The 22471-nt window shown below is 40.4% G+C and overlaps 3 protein-coding genes across 7 annotated transcripts in view; 2 read left to right on the forward strand and 1 right to left on the reverse strand.

Annotated features, from left to right (window-relative positions):
• The window catches only part of dlgap4b (discs, large (Drosophila) homolog-associated protein 4b), a 126266-nt gene extending 124313 nt beyond the window's left edge, over positions 1–1953 (forward strand). For all 4 annotated transcript variants that reach the window (XM_032513471.1, XM_032513470.1, XM_032513473.1 and 1 more), the window contains one exon: positions 1474–1953. In XM_032513471.1, the coding sequence (XP_032369362.1) occupies positions 1474–1517 (44 nt within the window). In that variant the 3' untranslated portion in view covers positions 1518–1953. The remainder of the gene's footprint in view (positions 1–1473) is intronic.
• A 4810-nt stretch (positions 1954–6763) lies between these two features.
• On the forward strand, positions 6764–16025 carry tgif2 (TGFB-induced factor homeobox 2). Its single transcript, XM_032513844.1, has 5 exons — positions 6764–7419; positions 7453–7620; positions 9468–9709; positions 12454–13419; positions 13456–16025. Exons 2-5 carry the CDS (start codon positions 7602–7604, stop codon positions 13984–13986), a joined length of 1758 nt encoding a protein of 585 aa, XP_032369735.1. The 5' UTR covers positions 6764–7419; positions 7453–7601; the 3' UTR covers positions 13987–16025.
• A 774-nt stretch (positions 16026–16799) lies between these two features.
• Positions 16800–21868, reverse strand: myl9b (myosin, light chain 9b, regulatory). Of its 2 annotated transcripts, none has more exons than XM_032513858.1 (4): positions 21616–21868; positions 18497–18700; positions 17529–17690; positions 16800–17439 (listed from the first exon to the last, which is right to left on the reverse strand). In XM_032513858.1, the coding sequence occupies exons 2-4, from the start codon at positions 18678–18680 to the stop codon at positions 17264–17266; spliced, it is 522 nt and encodes a 173-aa protein (XP_032369749.1). In that variant the 5' UTR covers positions 18681–18700; positions 21616–21868; the 3' UTR covers positions 16800–17263. The 2 variants fall into 2 exon arrangements, with proteins under 2 accessions (XP_032369749.1, XP_032369750.1); XM_032513859.1 differs by having other exon boundaries at positions 18497–18694; positions 21616–21632.
• Positions 21869–22471: the final 603 nt, after the last annotated feature.

Genomic DNA, 22471 nt, shown 5'->3' on the forward strand with positions numbered 1-22471 from the left:
TTCCCCCTGCGTGGGATGAACTCGAATAGGGCCTCCCTGTTAAATACAAAGGGCGCAGAGGGATCCCCTTAGGCATGCATGAAACAATTCATCTCAAAGAGGGCTGTTGTTGGTGTGTTTTTAAATGTAAAGCCCTGCTTTGAGCATGCCTGTGTTACTTACTGATGTGCTGGTTGCAGTGGAGCATGGCAAATATATATAATGCACTGGCTCATATGACGGAATGTTTTGGCTTGTGTTTGTGTGTCTGTCATTGTTTCACTCTGGTTTGTCTTTATATATTTATGTGTTTCGAGTTTATGTAGCTGTAGCTGAGCTGCTCTTGCTTTACAGTATGTTGTTTTGCAATGCTAATGCATTGACTTTGTGTCTTGTGATCCCTTTTTATTGTGCTTAAAGACTGATCCAATCTGGCCATCAATTCATGTTACCATTTCATGTCTTCAAAAATTGTCATATTAATGGCTGTTTTTTCTTAATGTTTGTTCCTGTTTTTCCAGTTGTCTATTTGTCAGTGTTTTTCTGTTTATCACCCAAAACCACTAAATGCTATTTACCACTTTGGTAACACTTTATAACAACATCATTAATAAATTGAATATTAATAGTTAATTAAACTTAATAGTTATTAGTTATTTTACTGTTAATAAAAAATTTAAGTTAGCGTCATTAATTTAGTATAATGTAAAATTTAGAGAGATAGTTTACTTTGTTAGTTTAATCATTAATTATGTTTAAACTATCTATTAGCAGCATATGGATGGCTTATTATAAAGTTGCAACCAAAACTTATAATAATTAATGATTAACAACTGGTTTCTAAACCATCAAGTGACATTATTTTGGCCCTCTTAAATCTTTTTTTTTTTTTTTTTTTTTTTTTTGGTGACCGATTTAAAAAGATGATTATTTGATTAATTGTGCACTGATAATAGCTATCCAAATGTTTATAAATGTTTTACAAGTCCAAGCTTTACAAGTATTTATTAACCAGTCACAAGGTATTATAATCAGTTGCAACTTTGTAATAGCCATGCAAATCATGTTTATTTCTTAAAGCTTTAAAAAATTTGGTAACCACTAACAAATACTTATTCTATATGATGTAATGATTTGTGCCATAATAACCTTTTAAAATATATATTTTTTTTAAATACTAATAATTAGGAAACATTAATTCATCAGTGATTTCATTGCAAAATATCTATTAACTTAAGTTTATTTAACTATCGGTTTACTATTTATTAGTGATGCTTATTATAAAGTGTTCCCCAAGCGGTAGTGAAAACAATCGGCAGTGTCATGTCTGTCCAAGTCCTGTCTGCCAAACCGGCCTAGACTAATAGAATGTCTTGAAGACAGTATCCATGTTACACTCTTTCACTGTCTTGTATCTGTTTTCTCCTCCTTTCGCACTTTGCTCTCTCCCTCTCTCCTCCTCTGTCTCCATGTTTCATCACTCGAACACTGCAGGACGGGGAGAAGGAGGCCGCTCCAGCGTCAAAGAAGCCCGGTAAGGGACGACCATTGCTGGGCCGTGAGAAGAGTGCAGACTCCTCATCCACCTCTTCATCGGCCTCAGCAGAGAAGCAGAGACACGAGGCACGCAAGCGTCTACTGGCTGCTAAAAAGGCTGCCTCGTTTCGCCAGAACTCGGCCACAGAGAGCGCGGACAGCATCGAAATCTATGTCCCCGAGGCCCAGACTCGCCTCTGAGAGAGACACTGAGAGAGAAGGAAATTTGATTGGATCAAAGGACAGAGAGGTGTCACTTAAATACCTGGGGGGGGGGGGGACTTTTGCAATGCAAATGAGCTACTACTGCTGAATAAATATGGTTAGATGGGGGAGAAGACATCAAATTCCCAGAGATTGGGGTGGGAGTAGACTTGGGCATTTTTCACACACTCATACAGTTGTAGGCTGGTCCTGGTGGCATCAAAACACTTATTTAACAAAACATAAAATGAAAAATTTAACTTTTGTAGACTCAACAGACTATGAAGCAGGAAACTCCTCATTTGAGGCTGCCATTGAAAACCTCAGCTGATAAACTTTATCATTTCTTGTATTACTCCTGATATAAAATTGCTATTGAAAGTATTGTTATTATGACAATTATATCCTAAAGTATCTATACAAAGACTGTTTTAAACATTCCTCTTTCTTGGCTATAAGATCTATTAAGTGGACAGAAGGCAAACATTAAAGTGCCCATATTATGAAAACAAACACACTTTTTCTGGGATTTGGTGTGTTATTTTGTGTCTCTGGTGCTTCCACATGCATACAAACTTGGGAAAAAAACTATCCATGCTGTTTTGAGTGAGATACAGGTTTCTGAATGTCTTCTACCGTCAGTCTCCGGGTGAGCTGTTCAAAATCTGCCAAGCTAGCTCCTTCTAAATGGCAACACACTGCTACAACACACACTAGTTTACCATAATCTACAAAAGAACCACTTACATGTCCCTGTTCTGCAGGTTTTTCACTAGTGCGCCCTCGTTTAGAAGCAGTCTCCCAACTAATCCTGCCTTGTACCGACTAAAGTTGAAGAAAGAGTTTCTAGCTGATGTGATCTTACCTAGCTACTGCACATGTGCAACTCCCAACAAAGATAGTAAAGAAGGGGGACGTCTCACACTGTAGCTAAAATCAGAATCAGACACCTAAACACACAGGGTGAAAACAGGATCTGCAGCAATGTGCAGTAAAACAAAAATATGGTGTTTTTTGAAAATGAAACTATGTAAACCTATTCTGGTACAACCTCAAAATACAATTAGGAACCTAAAAAAAGGGCATAATATGGGCGCTTTAATGTTTTTCTATCTCCCATTGTCGTCCTCTCTTCCCAGATCATTGGCCATCTTGTAGCTTTGCACAACACCGCCTTGTAGCCACAAGCACTGCATTCACAAACTACAAACTCACACCTATGTATGTCTTCCTTGTATTTATTTGTTTACCCATCCTTTGTTTTGTATAACAATCCATTAAGATCTAGTTATTAGGAATATTTTTGGTATGATGAAATTGAAAGTCCGATGTGAAGGGGTATTTATATAGTAACTAAAAATGAGGTGTCCTACAAAATGTTTTTGTGTCAAAAGATTTTAAACACTGGTGAGAATCTTTAAAGTTTAGTTTCTTAATTATTTTTAATGAGAATGGATCATATTAATGATGACAGCATGAGGATATTTCAGTCAGAATGTCAGTCAGCCACAATGTTACTGAATATAATTTTCTTTGGGAAGAAAAACTCAACTCTTTTTAAATCTCTTGCTTCTCCCTGTCCCATTGACTTTGCTTTTCATGTTAGTGCTCTAACTGCAGATGTGTGGATATTTCAGTCAGGATTTTTGTTCCATTTGTTTAATGCTTTAAGTCCTTTTATTAACCTCACTTAGCATTCAACTTTTACATCTCGAATGGATCTTGGGCTTTTATTGAAGTAGCCTAGCAGCAAGCTGGATAATATTACGTTATTGTTTGTGGAGACACACATCAAGACATGTCTTGCTGTCATTTTATGCCATGTTTCTGTAATTATTTTTGATTTATTTTTCCTCCCATCACTCAACAAAATCAATCTTAGTTCTTTGAAACCATTATTGTTTTCCCTCATTGAACATCATTCAAAGTACCTGCACTTTTTTATTCAAAGAAACAATATTTAATTAAAGCATTACATACGTTAGTCAATGTGTTTTCATCATTTATTAAATGTTACTTGTTTTTGTTTTTTCATGGAAGACTGAATAAACCAAAGATGGATTCACCGTTTCAAATTCATCTGACAAATTGAAAAGTCAGAAGCAGGGAGCTCAACAGTAACCGTGCTTACTGTGAAAATAGAGTGGAGTGTAGCCACAGCACTGCATGTCTCACAGGTTTAACATTTAGCTTCAACAGCAGGACCCCTCCCCTTCTCCTCCTGGGAACTGACATTATGACATGTTTGATTTCTGACCTCTAGAGGGCAACGGTGGTTAATTTTCAATCCAAGATACAGTCCATTGTAGTATGTTGTATGCATGCAATGCAAAGGGAATTCATATAAGACAATGTTCAGTCCTGCCCTGTTTTGTATTAAGAGGATCCATTGCGGGGATTACACATATTTGCTGACTCCTCTTTTGTTTGAAGCCAGTTCCCAAAACAAAGAGGCCTCTTGGTTTATGAGTCATTCACATAGACACACTTTAGGATTTCCCTCTAGAAGTACACATCCAACCACAAAGTTAACCCTGACATGCTTACATCAACCACAGTTGCTTGCCTTGGTCTCTTCCGAATGCTAAGCAAATCTAACTTCCCCTTCCTAATTAGTTATGTAAACTATTACAATATCATTGCTTTGGCTGCCGCAATGCCTCTTTCACACCAACTGTGATCCAAAAACGCAGCCTGAGTCTTTGAATTGGAAAAGCCTGATGACCACCATTCTCTCTCTATCTTGACAAGAGCTTTCTCTTGATGGCGGGCCTTTTGTTTGCCTGTTGTGTTTGCCGGCTGGGGATGACTCACCATAGAAAATGGCTCAGGGGTGTCAATAGTCAGTTCCCTGGTGGCTGTCATTGCGCCCCCCCTCTCCTCCTATTTTTAGTGGGGTGGATAGCATCGTTAGCACCTGAAGGCCTTTTGTGTGACTTGAACTCAGTCGTTGGCTTGATTTAATTTTTGACTGCCAGGAAAAAGTTGTGTCAGACAAGATGTTTTAAGGTGTCTACCATTTTTCAGACAGATTTTTATTGACACATATGTATTATCTCTCTCATGGATAATGAATATTCAGTCATAAGAAATAACACGCCTCAAGAGGAAGATTCTTGTGAAAAAAGTTTAGCTTGAAGGCAATAAATATTGCAACAATTAGATTTAAATCTTTTTCACATATGCAACCACTACCAGAATATTTGATTTCATTTTAACATTTAAAACAATTTCATAACATTTCATTTCCTCTTTTTCCATTTTACACATTTAGGCCCAAACCCTGCTGTCACCCTTCCTCACACCAAACCGAAGGTCTGCTTTGAACACATCAAACACAATGTGGCATCTTAAGTACGCTGAGGGAAGGAGGGCATGAACACAGAGAAAGTTGGGAAAAGAAATACTTTTCCAGCTCGCTTAAACTTGGAAGTTTAAAATGCCAAGAGATGTCAGTGACCTACTTAAAGAGAGCTCATCTCATACATTTAAACAAGGCTTGCCTTCAATACACAGATATTACTGGGGCACACCTAGGTCTATTTCCTGGGAAGGGTTATCCATGATCCAAACAGTTGCACTGTGGGGGGTTTGTTGCTGTAAAACCATTGATTAGAGGGTGATAATGGCCCTCCATAAGAAGGATTTCGCCAAAGTCAAAACTGTCATTCTATCAGCATTTGCTTAAGCAGCGGTCTGTTTTGGTCAAGCTTGTATTCAGCTGCGTTCTTTAGTGTGCCTCCTACCACCACAATAGTGAAGTTGGTAGAATATCTTATCATCCATAAATGCGGAGAAAAAAATGTAATTTTAATCAAGAAATAAGAAAACATTATTTACAATGTGGCTGTGGTCGAAATTGTACTATATGTTCTGTAATACTAATGTACCTTTTTGGCTTTTACTTTCTTCCTCTAAAAATGGGTTTTCCATCACACATTATATATTATATATTACACATTATAGCTACCCTTTAAGATTGTTTTATGTATTGCATTCCAGTACTGAGGGAAAAAAAGATTTGATGAGTTGAGGATATAAGGGAAGAGAGACATTTTAATCCCATGAAGAAAATGGGCCTATACCTCAGCTGAGATAAAGAGAATACTCCTATACAGTATTCCAAATGCCTGCTTTCAATAAAGCCAACTCATTAGCATCTGTGCTTTGTTCCACTGAGTCAGGCATGACACTGGGAAAGGGGTGAGGGGCAGAGTTCTTACCACAAGAGATATGATATATCAAAAAGTGTTTGTAAAAATACTAGAACAAACAAGCACATATTTTAAAGACTAGGAGGTTTTCAGAATTACTCTATAGGCTGTGTGTATGTCAGGGTTTGTGGGGTTTAATATAAAAGGGTTGGATTGTTTGAGACAAAGTTGTGAGTGAGAGGTGTTGTTCATAAAATGAGATTTACCTAGATTCTTGTCCCTCTGGTAACATTTAAAGCATATGTGCAATACTGAGTAAAAGGGTTATTTCATATTATAAATTAAAACTAATAATCTTGCATTTCTCCCGCTGCTGTTCTTCTGTAAATAGACCAGACTGAAAATCTTCATCTTTTACAATGCTGTAGATCTATTTATACTATTTCAAGGTTGTTCAAATGTATAATAGAGAGATGTAACATTCAATAAAATGCACACAATACTTTCTCAAAAAGTCCATCATGGCTGTATTTGCTTATTGTTTTGAAGATGTTTGCTGACCTTTAGGACAAGATGATTCAGTGTGTGGCTGTCAATTTTATTTCAAAGACTATTTTCAGAGATACAACAATGCATAGGCTATTGTTTGTTATTGTTTTCAAAAACCTGCTGGTTTCTAATTATCAGTTCAAATCTGTCAATCCTATGCACATTTTTGCGTTTGCTTTGCCCTCATCTTTTCAGACGGTAACGTAAAGTAACACTGTTTGATGACACTCAAGGTTGCTTACTATCTTATTATCTTAATACATCCATGCTTTTTACAGGTAGATTGCAGTTTCGTATGATGCATCATGCGTTAAAATCTGAACTCTCCCGCTCATTTGGCCTGAGAATCTCCAAGACTTTGAGGAATCAAAAAGCTTTCATCACACATTAGCCTCACACGCCTAGAGACAAAACAACTGTAGAATGTGAGTGTACTTTTCACATCAGTTAATTACTTTATTCAGTGTGAGTCGAAATAACTTGGTTATTGTGTTATGTAGCCAATAGTCAATACGTTTACCAATCGACGCTTATGATTTATGTAACAAGAACAATTTGCTCAACGTTACGTAAACGCTGGCAACGTAGCTGCCGCACCATACAAAAATAAAGACGACCACAAAGGTTATGAAAGATAACTACGGCTCTGTTTATATATGCCTATGTCGACGTAAAACTGGGGTTTCAACCGCGTCGAGACAACAACATTTTGTTTCAATGACTGCGCTATACTCTGAATGAAATGGTTCTCCCGTCAGTCACGTAGCCTGTCTGTTGTCTAGCGGAGCGCTGTGATTGGCTAATGGCTGCCCAACAGGCGCAATAGAGGTCTATGATTGGCTGACAGCTGTTGATAAGGCGGGATCATTTCAGCTGCGACTGTCAAGATTGGCAAAGAGCTGGCGCTGCTGCGTGCAGGTAAAAGGAACAAGCCACACAAAACAGAAAACATTTATCTTGGCAGAAAGCGAGGAGTGCGATGGATACGGACTCTGCAGTGAAACCTTTTCGTGCGGCAGAACCCCGAAAGCGAGGTATTTAAGTCGATGAGAAAGCGCAACACCTTCAGCTTCTCTGAAGAAAGTACCGTTGTGTCAACCGTCGTTTGGCTCCCGGGCACGCATTGTATAGCAGGCAACTTGGACAGCTGCGTGTTTTCAGGCAAACCATCAACAAAGAATGAAAGCATTCAAACGAGGTGAGCGGCACTCGCGTCGTGTTTTTTACCGTTGCCATACACGTTTATAACCCACAAAGTGTCTGTCTGTGAGCCAGTGTCTTTGCTGTTGGTTTTGTCTGGTATGCAGGCTTTTTGTTGCGGGCAAATGTAGCGTGTGTTTGTGCTCAAATTTGGAGGGACAGCTAGCCAGCTAGTTATCTCTGGAGGCAGGCATGGTGTCCATCTGGCGGCGTAACATGCGGGACGCTGTGCTTTCCTGCCTGTCTCCTTTGTGCCCTCCAGATGGCTAATTTACCTAGTAGCTCCTCGGTTTGTCTTGTTTTGAATGTAACATTTAGCATCATTCGAGAGGGTTTTAGTGTGTATCTTTTAGCAGGCTAACGTAATGACTGTATAATCGAGCTTGTATAAGTTGATGTTTGGCGTGTAACGTTGACTGGCGTTATAACGGTCAGATTCAAATTCTTTTCTTGGTGTGAGTGTGTTGTGATGTTAGTTCACTGTTGAGTTTTCAAACTTTGCCCCGAGGACTATTTGGCCCAATTTTTAAAGAATATTAAATACTAGCACCACATTTCCCAGGGGCACAGATTTAACTTGTAGGTAGTGGAGCCATTTGGTAAACAAAGCTGGGTCGGTTTGGCTGCCTGTGAGATGTTGCTTATGTGACACAACGTTAGTGCACTAAGCTAATATGTTGAATATTGAACTCCACATTGAGTTTGCGTTTAAAAGCCCATGGCAAATCTTTAAATGTGTCAAATGATTCCGTGACGTTAAGGGAATGCACACAATTTCTGTCTCATTAGAAGTAGGATAACTTGAAATGTCTGTCAAGCATGAATGTGGCCAATGAATGGGAGACTGGTTTGAATCATTTAATTGGACCACAAAACTTACCATCAGGACAAATCGTGACCTATATATGTTAAGGTTCCAATCAACATGAATAATCCACTATGTCCAGGCCTGCTGTAACATATTTAGGTGCCAGTGGAAGCTCATTTACTGAAATTGGAACTGAAAATCCTCTGAATTTGTTTTTGTAACCCCCCCCCCCCCCCCACACACACGCGCACACACACACAAGCACACACACAAACTTTTCTTACTTGGTTTAGGACTTCCCTCGTTGTTGAGGAATGCAGAATTCAAAAGATTTGTCATCTACTCTAGCCGTCTTGAGCCAAAGTGGCATGAGGCGAAAACAACCTCTTTTGCATGGTCAATAGGTTCCTGGGCCACTGGCTACTGTGATGTTGATATGCACACAATCTTCTTTGTGAAGACAGGCGCTGCCCTGGGGGTCAGGTTTCAGCCAGCCCCAGAGAAAGACATTTACTGCATTCTGTGTCCCACCCCTGGGATCAGCCATGCTCCATTTTGAGGGGAGACTCTCTCCAGTGGCCAACCATAGACTGAATATAAAAATAAATCCCACATTAAAGTTTAAACCTCTAAGCGGTTTGCATGTTCAGACCATGACGCTTTTGTGATTCTCACTTTAAATTAGGAGGTTAAAAGAAACTTGAGGTTTGTGCACTTGTTCCACTGCTCAGAGCCAAATCGGTGCCGACTACTTTTGGCTAGTCTGGTAGCATGGCTCCTAGTATTGTGAAGGAGTACTTTACATTTTTCATTTCTTTTTTGTCCATCAACGTGGATCAAACTCTTTTCTGCAGAAGCTCAGGCAAATATGAGTATAGCAGTTCACTAAATACAGTTTCTCCCCCCCCCCCCCCCCACACTTCATATGGCAAAGTAAGAACACACAACTTATACCAAATGATCGGCAGATTTTATGTAAACACGTTGGAAGACTGAATAATGGTGAACGTGACTTAACAACTGTGTTGCTTCTTCAGCTCTAGAAGAAGAGCATCGCCTGGAGCATGAACACTCCTCGGCTGTCTCGGACAGTGATGATGGCTCCCCGCTCGACCTGTCAGGAAGGGGGCTCTTTGGGAAGCGCCGTCGCCGTGGCAACCTGCCCAAGGAGGCAGTGCAGATTCTGCGGAGCTGGCTGTACGACCACCGTTTCAATGCCTATCCGTCAGAACAGGAGAAACTCAGTCTGTCAGGCCAGACCGACCTCTCTGTGCTGCAGGTGAGGAGTACATTTTTATTTTAGTTTCTTTTCCATGAAACACTCTGCTCTTACCAGAGGAAATTACACTTGTGGTACACTGTGCATTCTGGATTTTAATTTCTGATTTGTGATAAACATTTTCATTGGTCTCCACTGTCCTTTCATTTGCCTATGATATGTACATATAAATCTAAACTTGCAGGTTTCACTAAAAAAAAATATATTTTTTGACATTGTAACAAGCAGTGCTGTATTGGTGCTCATTAAAGAAGAATTGGGTCAATTTCAACATGTAAGTTATAAAATGTGTTTTTAGCCTCTAAACGTGTTCAAAATGTCATTACAAGTGCCTACCCATGTGCAAGGATTCCTTCCGAGGGAACAGTGAATCTGACTGCTGTAGATGGGAAAGTTGTGCTAATTCAGCTCTGTTTAGTTCCTGTGTTGATACTGCACGGAGTACTTCGGGACCATTTACAAACTACAACAACGAAAAGGGATAAAAACATATTTTCAAAATAAGCATATGCTTATTTTTCAAAAGTAAGTGCTGTAGTACAACTAACAAAAGACAAGTTCTAATTGAGGTAAGTTTTGGAGATACTGCCTTATTTAATCATTAAATTGATAGCATACATATTTTTGTAAAATCTCTTTTCTGTTTGTAGATGGTCTTGAAGCATTCTAACTGCCATCTAAACACAACTGAATTAGCAGAACTTTGAACACATTTTTCACATCTACTGTGGAATCAGGTTACAGCCAGTGTCTACATAGTCATTACTAAGGACATAACAACGACAAATCACTTTCTTGTGGAAAACATTTTTTTTGTGTGTGGATTAACAACTGTTGCCTTTCTGTCACACCTACTGCAGTCAGGTTCACTGTGAAGAAATCCCTCACATGGGTAGGCACTTGTAATGACATTTTCAACGGGCTAAAAACCTGTTGGTGCTAACTCCAGCAAGAGGATAACATGGTGTAGGCAGCACCGATTGTGTTTTTGTTTTTTTCCTTCTCTCTCTCTCTCTCTCTCTCTCTCTACGGACAGAACTCGAAATTTACAAACCGAGCTTAATGTTGAAATTGACCAGAATTCTCCTTTTTTTTTTTTTTTTTTTTTTTTTTTTTTTTTTTTTTCCAAGGTTGCCTTGACACTGAATATCAATTTTACTGTTTGTAATGCCCATATGCAGATCAAATCGCTCATTTGTCTTGTAGCACAAAAGGCTGACCGAGATCTGCACATCAGACTCAGTATAAAGTTTAAGGCTTCACACAAAGGTGTACAGGCATAATAACTTTAACATTGTTCTTACTCTTGTGGTATTAGCTTATTTTGATAAGTTTTACCAAAATGTGTCACCAGCATCTCAGTAAACAGTGAACAAGTAAAAGCAAAACGACAATCAGATGGGACCACCACACTGAGAATTAGACTTTCTGAGCTTTCCCTTTTTGCTACATTGCATCAGTAGTAGACATTTCCCCTTTGCCTCTAATCACAAGGGCATGCACAAATTAAGGCTTGCTGCAGTAGTTGGTGTTATGGTGGTCGGACATGTGCCAATTACATTCCGTGTCATTTTTGTGGTCTTTTTGCTTTTTATAGAAGGAAACCCCATTTAGTTAATTTTCGCATTATCAGTGGCTGCAAATGTCAGCTCAAATGGATTGTATTAAGAAAGTCAACTATTAATGGAAATTGGTGGCTCTGGCAATCACTGTCTTGGTAGAGGCTGACGTTGGCTAATCCAAATGGATGGAATTGGTGTTTATTGCCAGACTTTGTTACGACAAACAGACGAGGCAGAGCTCTGACGCTGTCTGAATAGCCAAATTGTAAACCTCAAATTTATATAAGTCTATGCATAGCATGGGTAGTGAAGGGAAGCAGGGGGTGCTTCACCTCCTGTCTCAACCAGTCGGCCGCCAAAATGAGCTGCGCAGCAAAAGCTTGATCAGAGAGGCCAGACTCAAATTCACTGTTCACTTAGAGGGAATAACTACACATGGCTAGACACTGGTAATTACATTTTGGGCATGTTTAGAGGCTAAAAACGAGTTTAAAACTTGCCCTGTTTAACTCTGTTGGGTGCAAAATCTAGCAGGAAGATAACATGGCGTAGACTACACTGATTATTTTCATTGGTCTCACTACTACTATGACAAATAAAGTTACATGTTGAAATCAACCAGACTTCTCCTTTAACTTGTGGGAAGGCTTCCTCACCTTGGCATCCCTAGTCCAAACAGTCAGCATTAGAAAAGACCTTAAAAATCAACATGAGACAGCAGAGTTTCTAATGTAGTCAGTTCACTGGAATTCCTTTTGGCTGGCTTCTCTGTGGCTCAGCATATTTGAGCTCAGACCTTCATTATTGCCAGCTGTTTGAGGGCTCTCATATCTGTCTGTCTCCCTCTTGTGTGGGAGGCTGTACCACTAGAGGGGCCTAAGTAAGGCTTCATGCAAATGTAGATGTGTAGGTGGTGGTTTAAATCACAGGCCTCAGATCATTTTTAGATCTTGAATGTGATGATGGGGTTGAATTATGAATCCAGCTCAGTGTCTTGAGGCTGAGCAACAATCTTTTAATCAAAATGTTGCAGTAATATCAACACAGGCCCTCAAGAGAAATGTAAAACAAAAGGGTAGCTCTAGACTGCAAATACTTCTGATTTTTCCTTTTATCCAAGTAAAACATCAACGTAAACGACCAATATTGGGTTTGTTTATGCCAAATTTCTTCTTTTCCCAGATATGTAACTGGTTCATCAATGCACGTCGCCGCCTCCTCCCTGACCTGCTTCGTAAGGATGGCAAAGATCCCACCAAGTTCACCATCTCCCGGAAGGTTGGTGGTAAAAGTGAAGGCCACTCGTCTAATGGAGGTGGAGCCAGCTCTCCAGAAAGCAACTCTTCCACCAACTCATCTCAGCAACGCCCGTCTGTCATCCGTTCTGCCCCAACACTGGACCTCAGCCTTCTTGGGAGCACAGCGACCGCTATTCTGGCAGGAGCAGGCTACCCTGGTAAGGAAGGGTCTGTCCAGGCGCTGATGAAGCTGGACACACAAAGTCTGCTGAGGGAAGCAGAGGAACAGAGGGCAAATATGGTTTGTTTCACCAGCACAATAATAGCAGCTAGCCCCACCAGTGGCCTCTTCAACACGCCTCCCCCAACTCCTCCTGAGCTGTTTCCCACCCAGGACTTCAGCGACTTGAGGCTCCTGGTTGACGCCGCTCTGCAGAGGGCAGCAGAACAGGAGAACCAGAAGAGGCTCCAGGAGAGCCAGACCAGACCTACAGAGGCTGGAAAGACTGCGTTAGTAGAGCGCAGTTTCATAGGGCCCAAGCCGCCTCCAGAGGACAGCCAACAAGTCATGGATCCTTCCCGGGTGCAGAGTCTGATGGAGAAGGCTATGGCTGTTCAAGTGTCTGCTGCAACTTCAGCAAATACTCCAGTGCCTTTGTCTTTAGCAGCCTCTGTACCAGTCACAGCTACCGCCTTGGTCTCAGCCCCAAGCCTGTCTCCTCTCCTGATGAATAAAGTAATCTGGAGCCCCTTGGAGAAGGATATTGCCAGAGCCTCCAGCCCAAACCAGCCTCCGCTCATCCCAGCCCACCTGCCAACTGCAGTGCCAGTGTCTGCGTCAGTTTTAGGACAGCCAAACTCTCAGAAACTAGCTGCTGCGCCAGTCAGTACCCCAGCCTCCAGCTCAGTTCCAGCTCCACTGCCCACTGGCTGTCCTACAGGTGCATCAGCTACAAGGCCAGTCTCGCTTCCATCACCAGTCTTTGTCTCGGCCACAAGTCACGCTTCTGTCACTTCCGCAAGCCAGGCTTCATCCCGCACTGTAGCACATGTTCCAGCTGCTCCTTCTCCAGCTGTTGCTTCTTTCACAGACCCCAGAGGAGTCTCACTTTACCTGCCATTCAACAAATCTCCCATAATCCCAGTCTCAGTTCCATGTCTATCACCCATTTCTACTGCAGCGTTGTCGCAATCCCCTGTTCACAACCCAGTCTTTGCCTCTGCCCAAACTCCAACTCCTCGCCCACCTCTTCTCGGCCTGGCGTCCCACCTCACTGCTTCTCTTCAGCCTTCCTCCAGCAGCACCAGCAGCAGTATTACTGGTGCACAGAGGAATTCAGCAGTGGTGCCCAGTGTTTGGAGCATTGTCCATGCTGATACCAGGCAGCCCAGTTCTCTTCAAGTGGTAAAGGCCCCCATCACCACAGTGTGGGGCCAGCAGCACAGCCTGCACACAGTGAGTGAAACTGTGAACTAGGAGTTGGAACTTTTTTTTTTTTTTTTTAATATATGTATATCTGGGGAGGAAAGGGGCAAAACATTGCTGTTGGCTGAACAACACTGTATATAGGAGAATGTATCTTCATCACCAGTTCCCTTTTACCATTAACTCCTGTGCCTGCAGAATGCAGGGAATGAGATCAGATGTATGAACTGCAACAAAGTAAACTTTCAAACAAGCGTTGTTAAAGACTTGCGGTTTCAAGCAACTTTTTATTAAATATGCTATTCTTGATGGAGGAACCTGCCGGTAAGAATACTTTGATATCCTTTCTAGAAAGAACCATTCCTCAGTGCAGAGTAAAGGTATTGTACAAGGCTATTGATGCCAATTTCAAATCTCTTTCCACATTACAATTTTATGAAATGAGGAGGAAATATCCCTTAATTGTACAAACTGTCAATCTGTCATTTTCAGGACCAGCAGTTAGCCTCATCAGTAGCAGTACTGGACACTTTATTGAATGTGCAAAAGACATTGATATGATTGGCTAGGCTGATTATCATCCATTTCCCTTCAGGCTATAAAGGACATGAGTTGGTTTTCTTTCCCACACACAGCAACATCGTCAAAGTCCTCTATAGTAATAACAGTTTATTTTTTTTTTTCCTCCTTGGAGATTAGCTGACGGGGAAATTGATTGTCCTGCAGCAAGTCTTACAGACTCACCTTGATGTGTCTCCATCACACCCCACCCCCCTTCTTCCTGTCTTTTTATAGCTAAGGGGATTCATTGGCCCTCATGAATTATCATCTCAACCACTCATACATGCTGTCAAGTACCACGTGTTTCTTTGCAATTTCCAATCCTGTAAAAACAAGCTGTATTTTCTCATTTTATTATTTTCTCAGTAATGTTGACTTTGTGACCTCGATCGGTTGTGTGATTGTGAGGGCAGTGGATATAGGATGAAGGGGAGAGGATCACATTGTATGTGTTACAGAAGTAAATTTCAGTGGAGAGTTGAACAGCTAGGTGATCTGATGACATCAACATCTTGCCACACCTGGAATGGCGTTACACTTGCTGCGAGGGTTGGCTTATCTGTTGTGGCGCATAACACTTTAAACATTGGATCCTCCTATTTGGAGATAGACTAATTGTCCTGATTTGGAGCCTTATACTGTTCTAGTGGAAAGATTAATTTATGTGTATTGTGTCTCTGCAAAGAAAATTTTGCAGCTTTACTAAAATGGCTTCCATTTGCTGGGGGGTTTTCTACCAGGGGGTACACGGCATACCAAACCAAGTTTTTCCACATCAGTACTTTCCACCTGTGTTTAGAAATGGTTTCTATAGAATCTCTAATCATTCACAAAGCTGTAGTTTCCATGAAACTGTTGTAGCATAAACCACAATATATGGCTGTATGCCATCTAGGCATCTAACAATATGTGGAAAGGTTCCTGTGTGATTCTAGAGCAGGATTGTGCATCAAATCTTCAATACTGTAATGTTTATCAGTGTCATTGAGCGGTGTGTAGTAACGGTTACATTTTACATGTTCAAGAAGTTGGAGAAGACGGGCAAAAGTCTGAGGTCAGACCACTGATCATCCCCAGAAAAACTGTTAATGGCAGATATCGGCTGTCCTCTTGTCTTTTCACTTTGGTCCCTCACTGCCAGTAATGCCATGTGTCTGTTGGAGGCGTTAAGTTTATTTTTATTTGGTTACAGGTAGACTAGACATCACTAGAATGATCATTTATACCTCAATTTACACAGGTCATGTCAGACTTGGGTCATTTGTAGAATACTAAGTATTAAAGTAATATTTTAATTGTTCATACTACATCATGCCACTGTGACAACACCTTATTGGTTGAGATACTGGAAATGGCTGGCTAAAGATTAGGCCAGTAGGTATTTTATAGCAAGGTTTTTTTTCTTTTTCTTTTTTTTTGTTAAGATGCAAAATGATGCTCCAGACAATATGATGATGCATGTAAATATTTTCAAGGTTGTTTCTATTGGCATGAACTTTATCAAACATTTCTTTACAGCCAAATGCATTACATTGTTTTTTTCCATGTTTAGAATCATGACAAACGTTGACCGTATGATTGGCTGCTGTGCCTTAAACCTACGACTGAGGGATATGTCCCTTTTTTATATAAAACTTCTCAATAGTCTGTGCAATATATGCCTTAAACTTTAAATGTGTTTTTTGTATAAGCATTTCAAAGAAATAAAAGTTCATTTTGGTTTTTTTTATGTAAATGCAATTTATTCCAGTCTTTGTTGTCTACATTTTTGATTTGTGAGATTACCGAAAATGCGTTTCCTCAATTTACCTTACAATAGTTTTTTATTAAATTATAGGGTCCTTGCATTGTGCCTACTGGTTCACTTCACCAACTACTGGGACACTTTCATAGAAGATGGGCAGCGTTAACTGGTCTAAGTAGTCAAAATGTGTGCTGTGGGAAAATCCTCATGGATCTATTGTTTAGGTTATTTCACAGGATGGTTTAACGTTCTCAAGAGGAATACATTTTGGATTGTTACACCCAATACTTCAAAAATTAATTTAGAAAATTAACGGTGAATTTTGTGTGTACAAGTTAGTACAGTCATGCTCCTGTATACAGCTCTAACTACAGAGTGTAGTAGTTCAAAGTACACTATACTTTATTTGCCTGAGCAACAATTCAAGACTGAATTCTTTCATCACAATTTTGATTCTTCAAGAAATACATATAACTGGCTGATGCAAGAAAGCTTTAAAGCACTTAACCATTTCATCAAGTACTGAGCACTTTCAATAAACACAATCAGAATCTTTTTAAAATCAATGTTTAACATACAGGGATACAAATATTACAGCTATAACCTTGTTGCCATGCTTGTGCAGGTGCTGTAGCTAATTGGCAGGAAGAGGTCAACATTGCTGGTACTATACGTGGCAGTGACTCAGTCAAAACACCCCTGCGGACACGTGATGTTTTGATGCAACTCAAACGTCCAATCAGCAGTCAAAGTAGCTGAGGCCGCAGTAGACTTGTAGCTATGAGATGCAAATACACCTTTCATGGTAACCTTTGATGATGCAAAAATATTTCTGGGGATCCCAAATAAATCCCAAGCTCATACCTTACATAGACATGTTTAAATCTGAAAAATTGTAACACAAGGGCCACTTCTGTCCTTTTTATATAATATACATTTATTTTTTTTCTGATTAAATCTCTCTAAAAATAAGTCCATAAAGGTAGGAACTAGGGATTGATTTGTGGTGCAGTATGTGTCCCTCTACTCGTCATCCTTGTCTTTGGCGCCGTGTTTGAGAATGCGGGTGAACTCTGCGTAGTTGAAGTTGCCCTTCTTGTCAATGGGCGCCTCACGGAACAGCTCGTCCACCTCTTCATCTGTGAATCGATCGCCCATGGTGGTCAGCAGCTCTCTCAAATGGTCCTCGTGAATCACACCTTGGATACAGATGACACCCGTTAAGTTCTAAACACTGTCAGTGCTATAATCTGTGTATACAATTGTCTTTTTTTCTTATCTAATTTACCAGATCCCTCCTCATCAAAACAGGCAAAGGCATTGCGGATGACGTCCTCGGGGTCCGTTCCGTTGAGCCTCTCTCCGAACATGGTGAGGAACATGGTGAAGTTGATTGGCCCCGGTGCTTCGCTCATCATCCCCTCTAGGTATTCATCAGAGGGGTTCTTACCTGAGGATAAACAACACTGTTACATGGATCTAATTTTTCTTGGTAATACACAAAACCAGGAAGTGTTTCCTCATGCCAAAACAGAACACTTGCTATAAACAGTATTTAAGTGTTAATTAATTCATTGCACTTTAACAAAGTTGGTGACTTTGGAGAGACTTAGAACAGAAAAATACTTCACATCTATATAACATGAGACAGGTGCTTCAGAGAGGGATGAGTAGGTCAAAAATTGCAGAGAAACTCCTGCACACTGTCTAACTTAGCAAAGATAAATGCAATAGCAACATTTCAGTACTTGGCTGTCATCAGGCCAAAAATGTTGCCAGCTCTTAAATTTAGTGTCCCATAGTTTCTTTAACTTTGGAGAGATAAAAAAAAAAAAAAAAAAAAGTGGACAGAATTATAGCAGCACCAGCAAAGATCTCCTGACATGTAGCTCCAATAACACTGGATTATACATTTCCCATTCAGTTCTATAGCGTCTCCCCTGATAAATGCCCATGTCTTTAAAATGCCTCGTTCCTAGCTCGTAATAAAGGCTTTCTGTTTTGAGTGTGTAGTAGAGGAAGTAGAGCCCAAACTAAGATAACCCTGATGATGTCATCAAGATGATCTCGGTTTTTCCTCAGACTTTAGTGATGTCTTGCTGGAGTTACAGAAGCACTATTCAAAGGTTGAGTTAGTACTCATGACAAAACTTCAAATGTAAAATAGGTGGAGTGGCCCTTTAAAGGCAGTGTCATGTTTCTGCTTTCCAACCTACACTTGCCAAAAAAAAGTGTAGTGAGAACTTGCCAACGTACCCAAAGAGGCCAGCATGTCATGTAGATCCTCCTTGTCTATGAAACCGTCTCTGTTCTGGTCGATCATGTTGAATGCCTCTTTGAACTCTTGGATCTGAGACTGGTCAAACATGGCGAAGACGTTGGAGGTGGCCCTCTGGGGACGCTTCTTGGTGGTCTTTCCCTTGGCACGCTTGCTCGACATGGTGGCGGTAAGGTCTGGGCCTGGGCACATTTAACATGGGTTAGATTTATAATAATCCGGCACCATTAGGGATAGCATAGCTTGGGTATATTACTTGGTAAACATATTTTGATATGAATACTGATTTCAGCATCCATTTGAAAAGATGAGTAGAATTTACATACATACACAAAACTGGAGCACTGCATCATGTAGCTTTTTTTATATTTTCTATGCCCCAAGCAGGAAAATATTTATCTCTCGTTTCCTCTAGAGAAAGAGAATCACACTCTCCCTGAATGTCAGGCACATGATGGGTGTGAAAATGACATGTCTCCACAGTGCACGCTGCAACTAACTTCAGATCCTTCCAGAATTAGACCTGTCACTCATGTTCAGGTCTGCAGGGGTGTGTGTGTGTGTGTGTGTGTGTGTGTGTGTGGTGTGTGTGTGTGGTGTGTGTGTGTGTGTGTGTGTGTGTGTGTGTGTGTGTGTGTGTGTGTGTGTGTGTGTGTGTGTGTGTGTGTTACCTAGCAGGCAATAGCTGACAGAGGGACAAGCTGGCCAGGTAGGAGGGACCAGGTGAATGTGGCTTGAATAGTCACATATGACATCATATCCTGAGAGGCGCTGAGGTAATGTGGAGACTGTCCGTGGCATGAACTCACACAATGAGATCATTTACTCTGTGAACTGTGAGATTGCCCACCTTTTCCTGACATGCAATGTTTTGTTTTCAGTCTTTAAATTCTTGCCTTGAAAAATTGCACTATTTCGCAAAGTTTGCATTTTACAACTTTCTTCTGTCAGAGGTATTAGACTTTAGTGGAAAATGATGTGTCAAATGCATCTTGGACTGTGCTTAGACCTACACCGGAAAGCACAATAGATGATCCCAAAGTGTTCAATCCTCTCTCAAATAGAAGCATTGAAAGACTGTGGTAACAGGAAATCCCTCAAACACAGATGGATGTAGAGATGGGTTTTTGTAAGTTAATTATTTAGAGTGTTGCTCTCCCGTGGGCTCAGGTAAGATGTGATTTTAATTTCCAATAACTTCAATGGATAAAGGACAAAAATTGCCGTGTGTAAAAAAAGAAATTATAATTTTTATTATACTGTGTGTGTGTATATATATATATATATATATATATATATATATATATATATATATATATACATACACTAGTTATTTTGGTTATCAGTAACATTTAAACACATTTATCTATTTTATTACTTTATTTTGTATATTGCAGCAAAATACACCTCTACATTGATGTATTATATAGCACATTACAATACTGGCTACACAGCACTGTACTTATAAATAGCTCTTTGCTGTCCTATATTCACCAAATCTCTGTCTCCAGACACTGTCTGTGTGACACTGTCTGTCATCATATTTAATGGGCGAGAGTAGTCCTAAGGTTTTGTGCCTGCTCTGTAGTCTCTGTTGCGTGTATGATTGCACTCAGAAAGCTAAAAAAGGGTTGAAGAGTTGAGCAGCTTTGCCTATCTCTTTATCGCAAATATTTGTCTGTTGAGTACATATAAGTTTCTTCTTCTGTTGATCTCTATACAAATGAATGATACTGTATCACTATGGCAGAATTATAACTTTTATTGTCCATGCAAATAAAGTATGACCAGCCAGTTCTGTCCAGAGTTTCCATTACATCCAAAAATGGATGTGTGTGTGTGTTTCAATTCTCACTATACAATGGTTACAGGAAGGAAATTCATGTACTTGTAGTTAACTTGTTCTTAAACACACACACACACACACACACACACACACACACAGTAATTTTATGTGCCAAAAAATGAAGAAATCTGGAAGATGTGTGCTGCTGGCCCAAAGCCCTCCCACTCCCCATCTTAACAGTGGCAGAGGAAGTTGGAAACAAAACAGCGTCTAGCTCCTATTTAAGGTTTCAGGGAACAGAAGAATTCCACAATCACATTCTTTTTTGCTTCTACTGATACAGTAGGGTACTGTCTCCTGAGAGAAGCAGATTGGTGTTAGACTCCATGTCTATTTCAAGCAATCAATAAGATAAATACTTTGACTATTGTGATTATTTCACAACTTACATTTTCAATGAAATATCTGGCATTCTGCACACAGAGTGAATCAACAATGACTCCCAAAAAGCCTGAGAACACCTTGGGATTTCAGCGACGTAAGCATTTGGCTGACATGCCTCATCTTGGCTTGTACTGACAATCGTATTTGTTCTCTGTCCACCCAGCTCCTCTGTGAACCCTTTCATCCAGTGGGATGACAAAGCTCCTCTGTCTCCTTCGCCCAGCAAGAACACACACACACACACACACACACACACACACACACACACACAGAGATAACAGTCAGGCTGTCATCTCTCCCCCTCACTCCAGGTCTTGTAGTAGGCCACCACTGCTCAAGTAAAGCATAAAAGGCCAACGGTCAAGAATTCCAAAAGCAAACAGAGTAAAGGGGAAGTTAAGCTCTCAACACCTATAAAAAGACATCATCAGAGGTGTTGATGTCCATGTGTTTAAAAGTGTGTGTGTGTGTGTGTGTGTGTTAGAGATCTATATGGGTCAGTATGCATTTAGAAATGCCCTTGTCTACTGTGCAGTTGTTGTGATGAGAGGAAGTAAACACACATACAGTACAGTTATAGGCTTCTGCATACACAAACATGTACACAGACTAATTTGAAAATTATCTACAGGTCTCTCTCACCTTGATCAACAGATGAAAAAGCTCTATTGTATCTGGTAACTTTAATCAAAGATCCACTGAGACGCTCTGTAACTTTATCCCTTCACTCTCAGCACTGACATAGGAACATTGTACCACTGAACTCATTTACACATAAAGTCCCCTCTAACACGCATAATGATTAGCTTGTTAACACTCTGTATACATAATATGAAACCCAGTGGTAAAATCAACTTTCTTTCTTACCTTTGCTTCAGGTAGAAATATGTGGAAGTCCCGCAAACTCCTCTTGTCTGGCACCAACACAGCACTGCGAAGGGAAGCAGGCAGTCCTACTGGAAAGTTTGTTTAAAGTATCGGACTCCTGGTGGGTCCCTCCCCTTTCTGCCCCGGCCAATGGAGAGGGCGGCTTGTCCCATTCAAAGACATCACAGGCCAGGCCATTTCTCCATACAAGGCAAAAGAATGCACAGGCTGCAGCTTGCAACTTCCACAGACGCTGCTCGGGATGTTTGGGGAAAAGGCAGAAATGACAGGAACTACATTAAGGCTGCCTTATTTAGAGAAAAGGGCCCAAACATTTAGAGGAGAGGCTCTGTGCATGGTGGACTATGGAAACATGGGGGAGAGAGAGTTGTGAGCAGATCCAGATCAGTTTTGAAAGCCAGTGTTTCTGTTAAGTCTATGGCTTTCCTTAAATAGGCAGTTGGCCATCACTGGGGCCTGAAAGTGTAGGGGACAACTAAATTATGTCATGGAGGTAGCATCTGTTTTATGGATGTGGTTGGTATCCGTGTGTTTTATTAAAGAAGCACAAACCTCCTTGAACTATTCACTGTAAGAAAATGTGCTCTTGGGATTTTTTTTGGCAGCTATTTAGTTGTTTACAAAGAAATATTATTAAATACCTTCTATCTTGTTAGAATACATGCATGTGTAAGATCTTCATTCTTTGGGCAGGGCATAAAGTATGTTGTAGTAATATTTTTAGCAACCCTGTAGCCCTTTTTTATGGTTTGTCCATTATATGGGTACAATAAATAAAATATGTCTTTATTTAAAAGTAAAATGATCATTTGGTCTTTTCACTTGCTGTAATGAT

The sequence above is a fragment of the Etheostoma spectabile genome, chromosome 4 (genome assembly GCF_008692095.1).
Source record: "Etheostoma spectabile isolate EspeVRDwgs_2016 chromosome 4, UIUC_Espe_1.0, whole genome shotgun sequence".
Lineage (NCBI taxonomy): Eukaryota > Metazoa > Chordata > Actinopteri > Perciformes > Percidae > Etheostoma > Etheostoma spectabile.

Bases quoted from the DNA above. Each gene is read 5' to 3' on its own strand.
- tgif2 (XM_032513844.1), top strand. The intron at 9,710-12,453 runs GTGAGGAGTACA...TTCTTTTCCCAG, and splicing joins CCGACCTCTCTGTGCTGCAG to ATATGTAACTGGTTCATCAA. The intron at 13,420-13,455 runs CCAGCTCCACTG...CCTACAGGTGCA, and splicing joins CCCCAGCCTCCAGCTCAGTT to TCAGCTACAAGGCCAGTCTC.
- myl9b (XM_032513858.1), bottom strand. From the start codon at position 18,680: ATGTCGAGCAAGCGTGCCAAGGGAAAGACCACCAAGAAGCGTCCCCAG. The intron at 17,691-18,496 runs GTACGTTGGCAA...GTTTATCCTCAG, and splicing joins TGACATGCTGGCCTCTTTGG to GTAAGAACCCCTCTGATGAA. The intron at 17,440-17,528 runs GTAAATTAGATA...TCTGTATCCAAG, and splicing joins TTTTGATGAGGAGGGATCTG to GTGTGATTCACGAGGACCAT.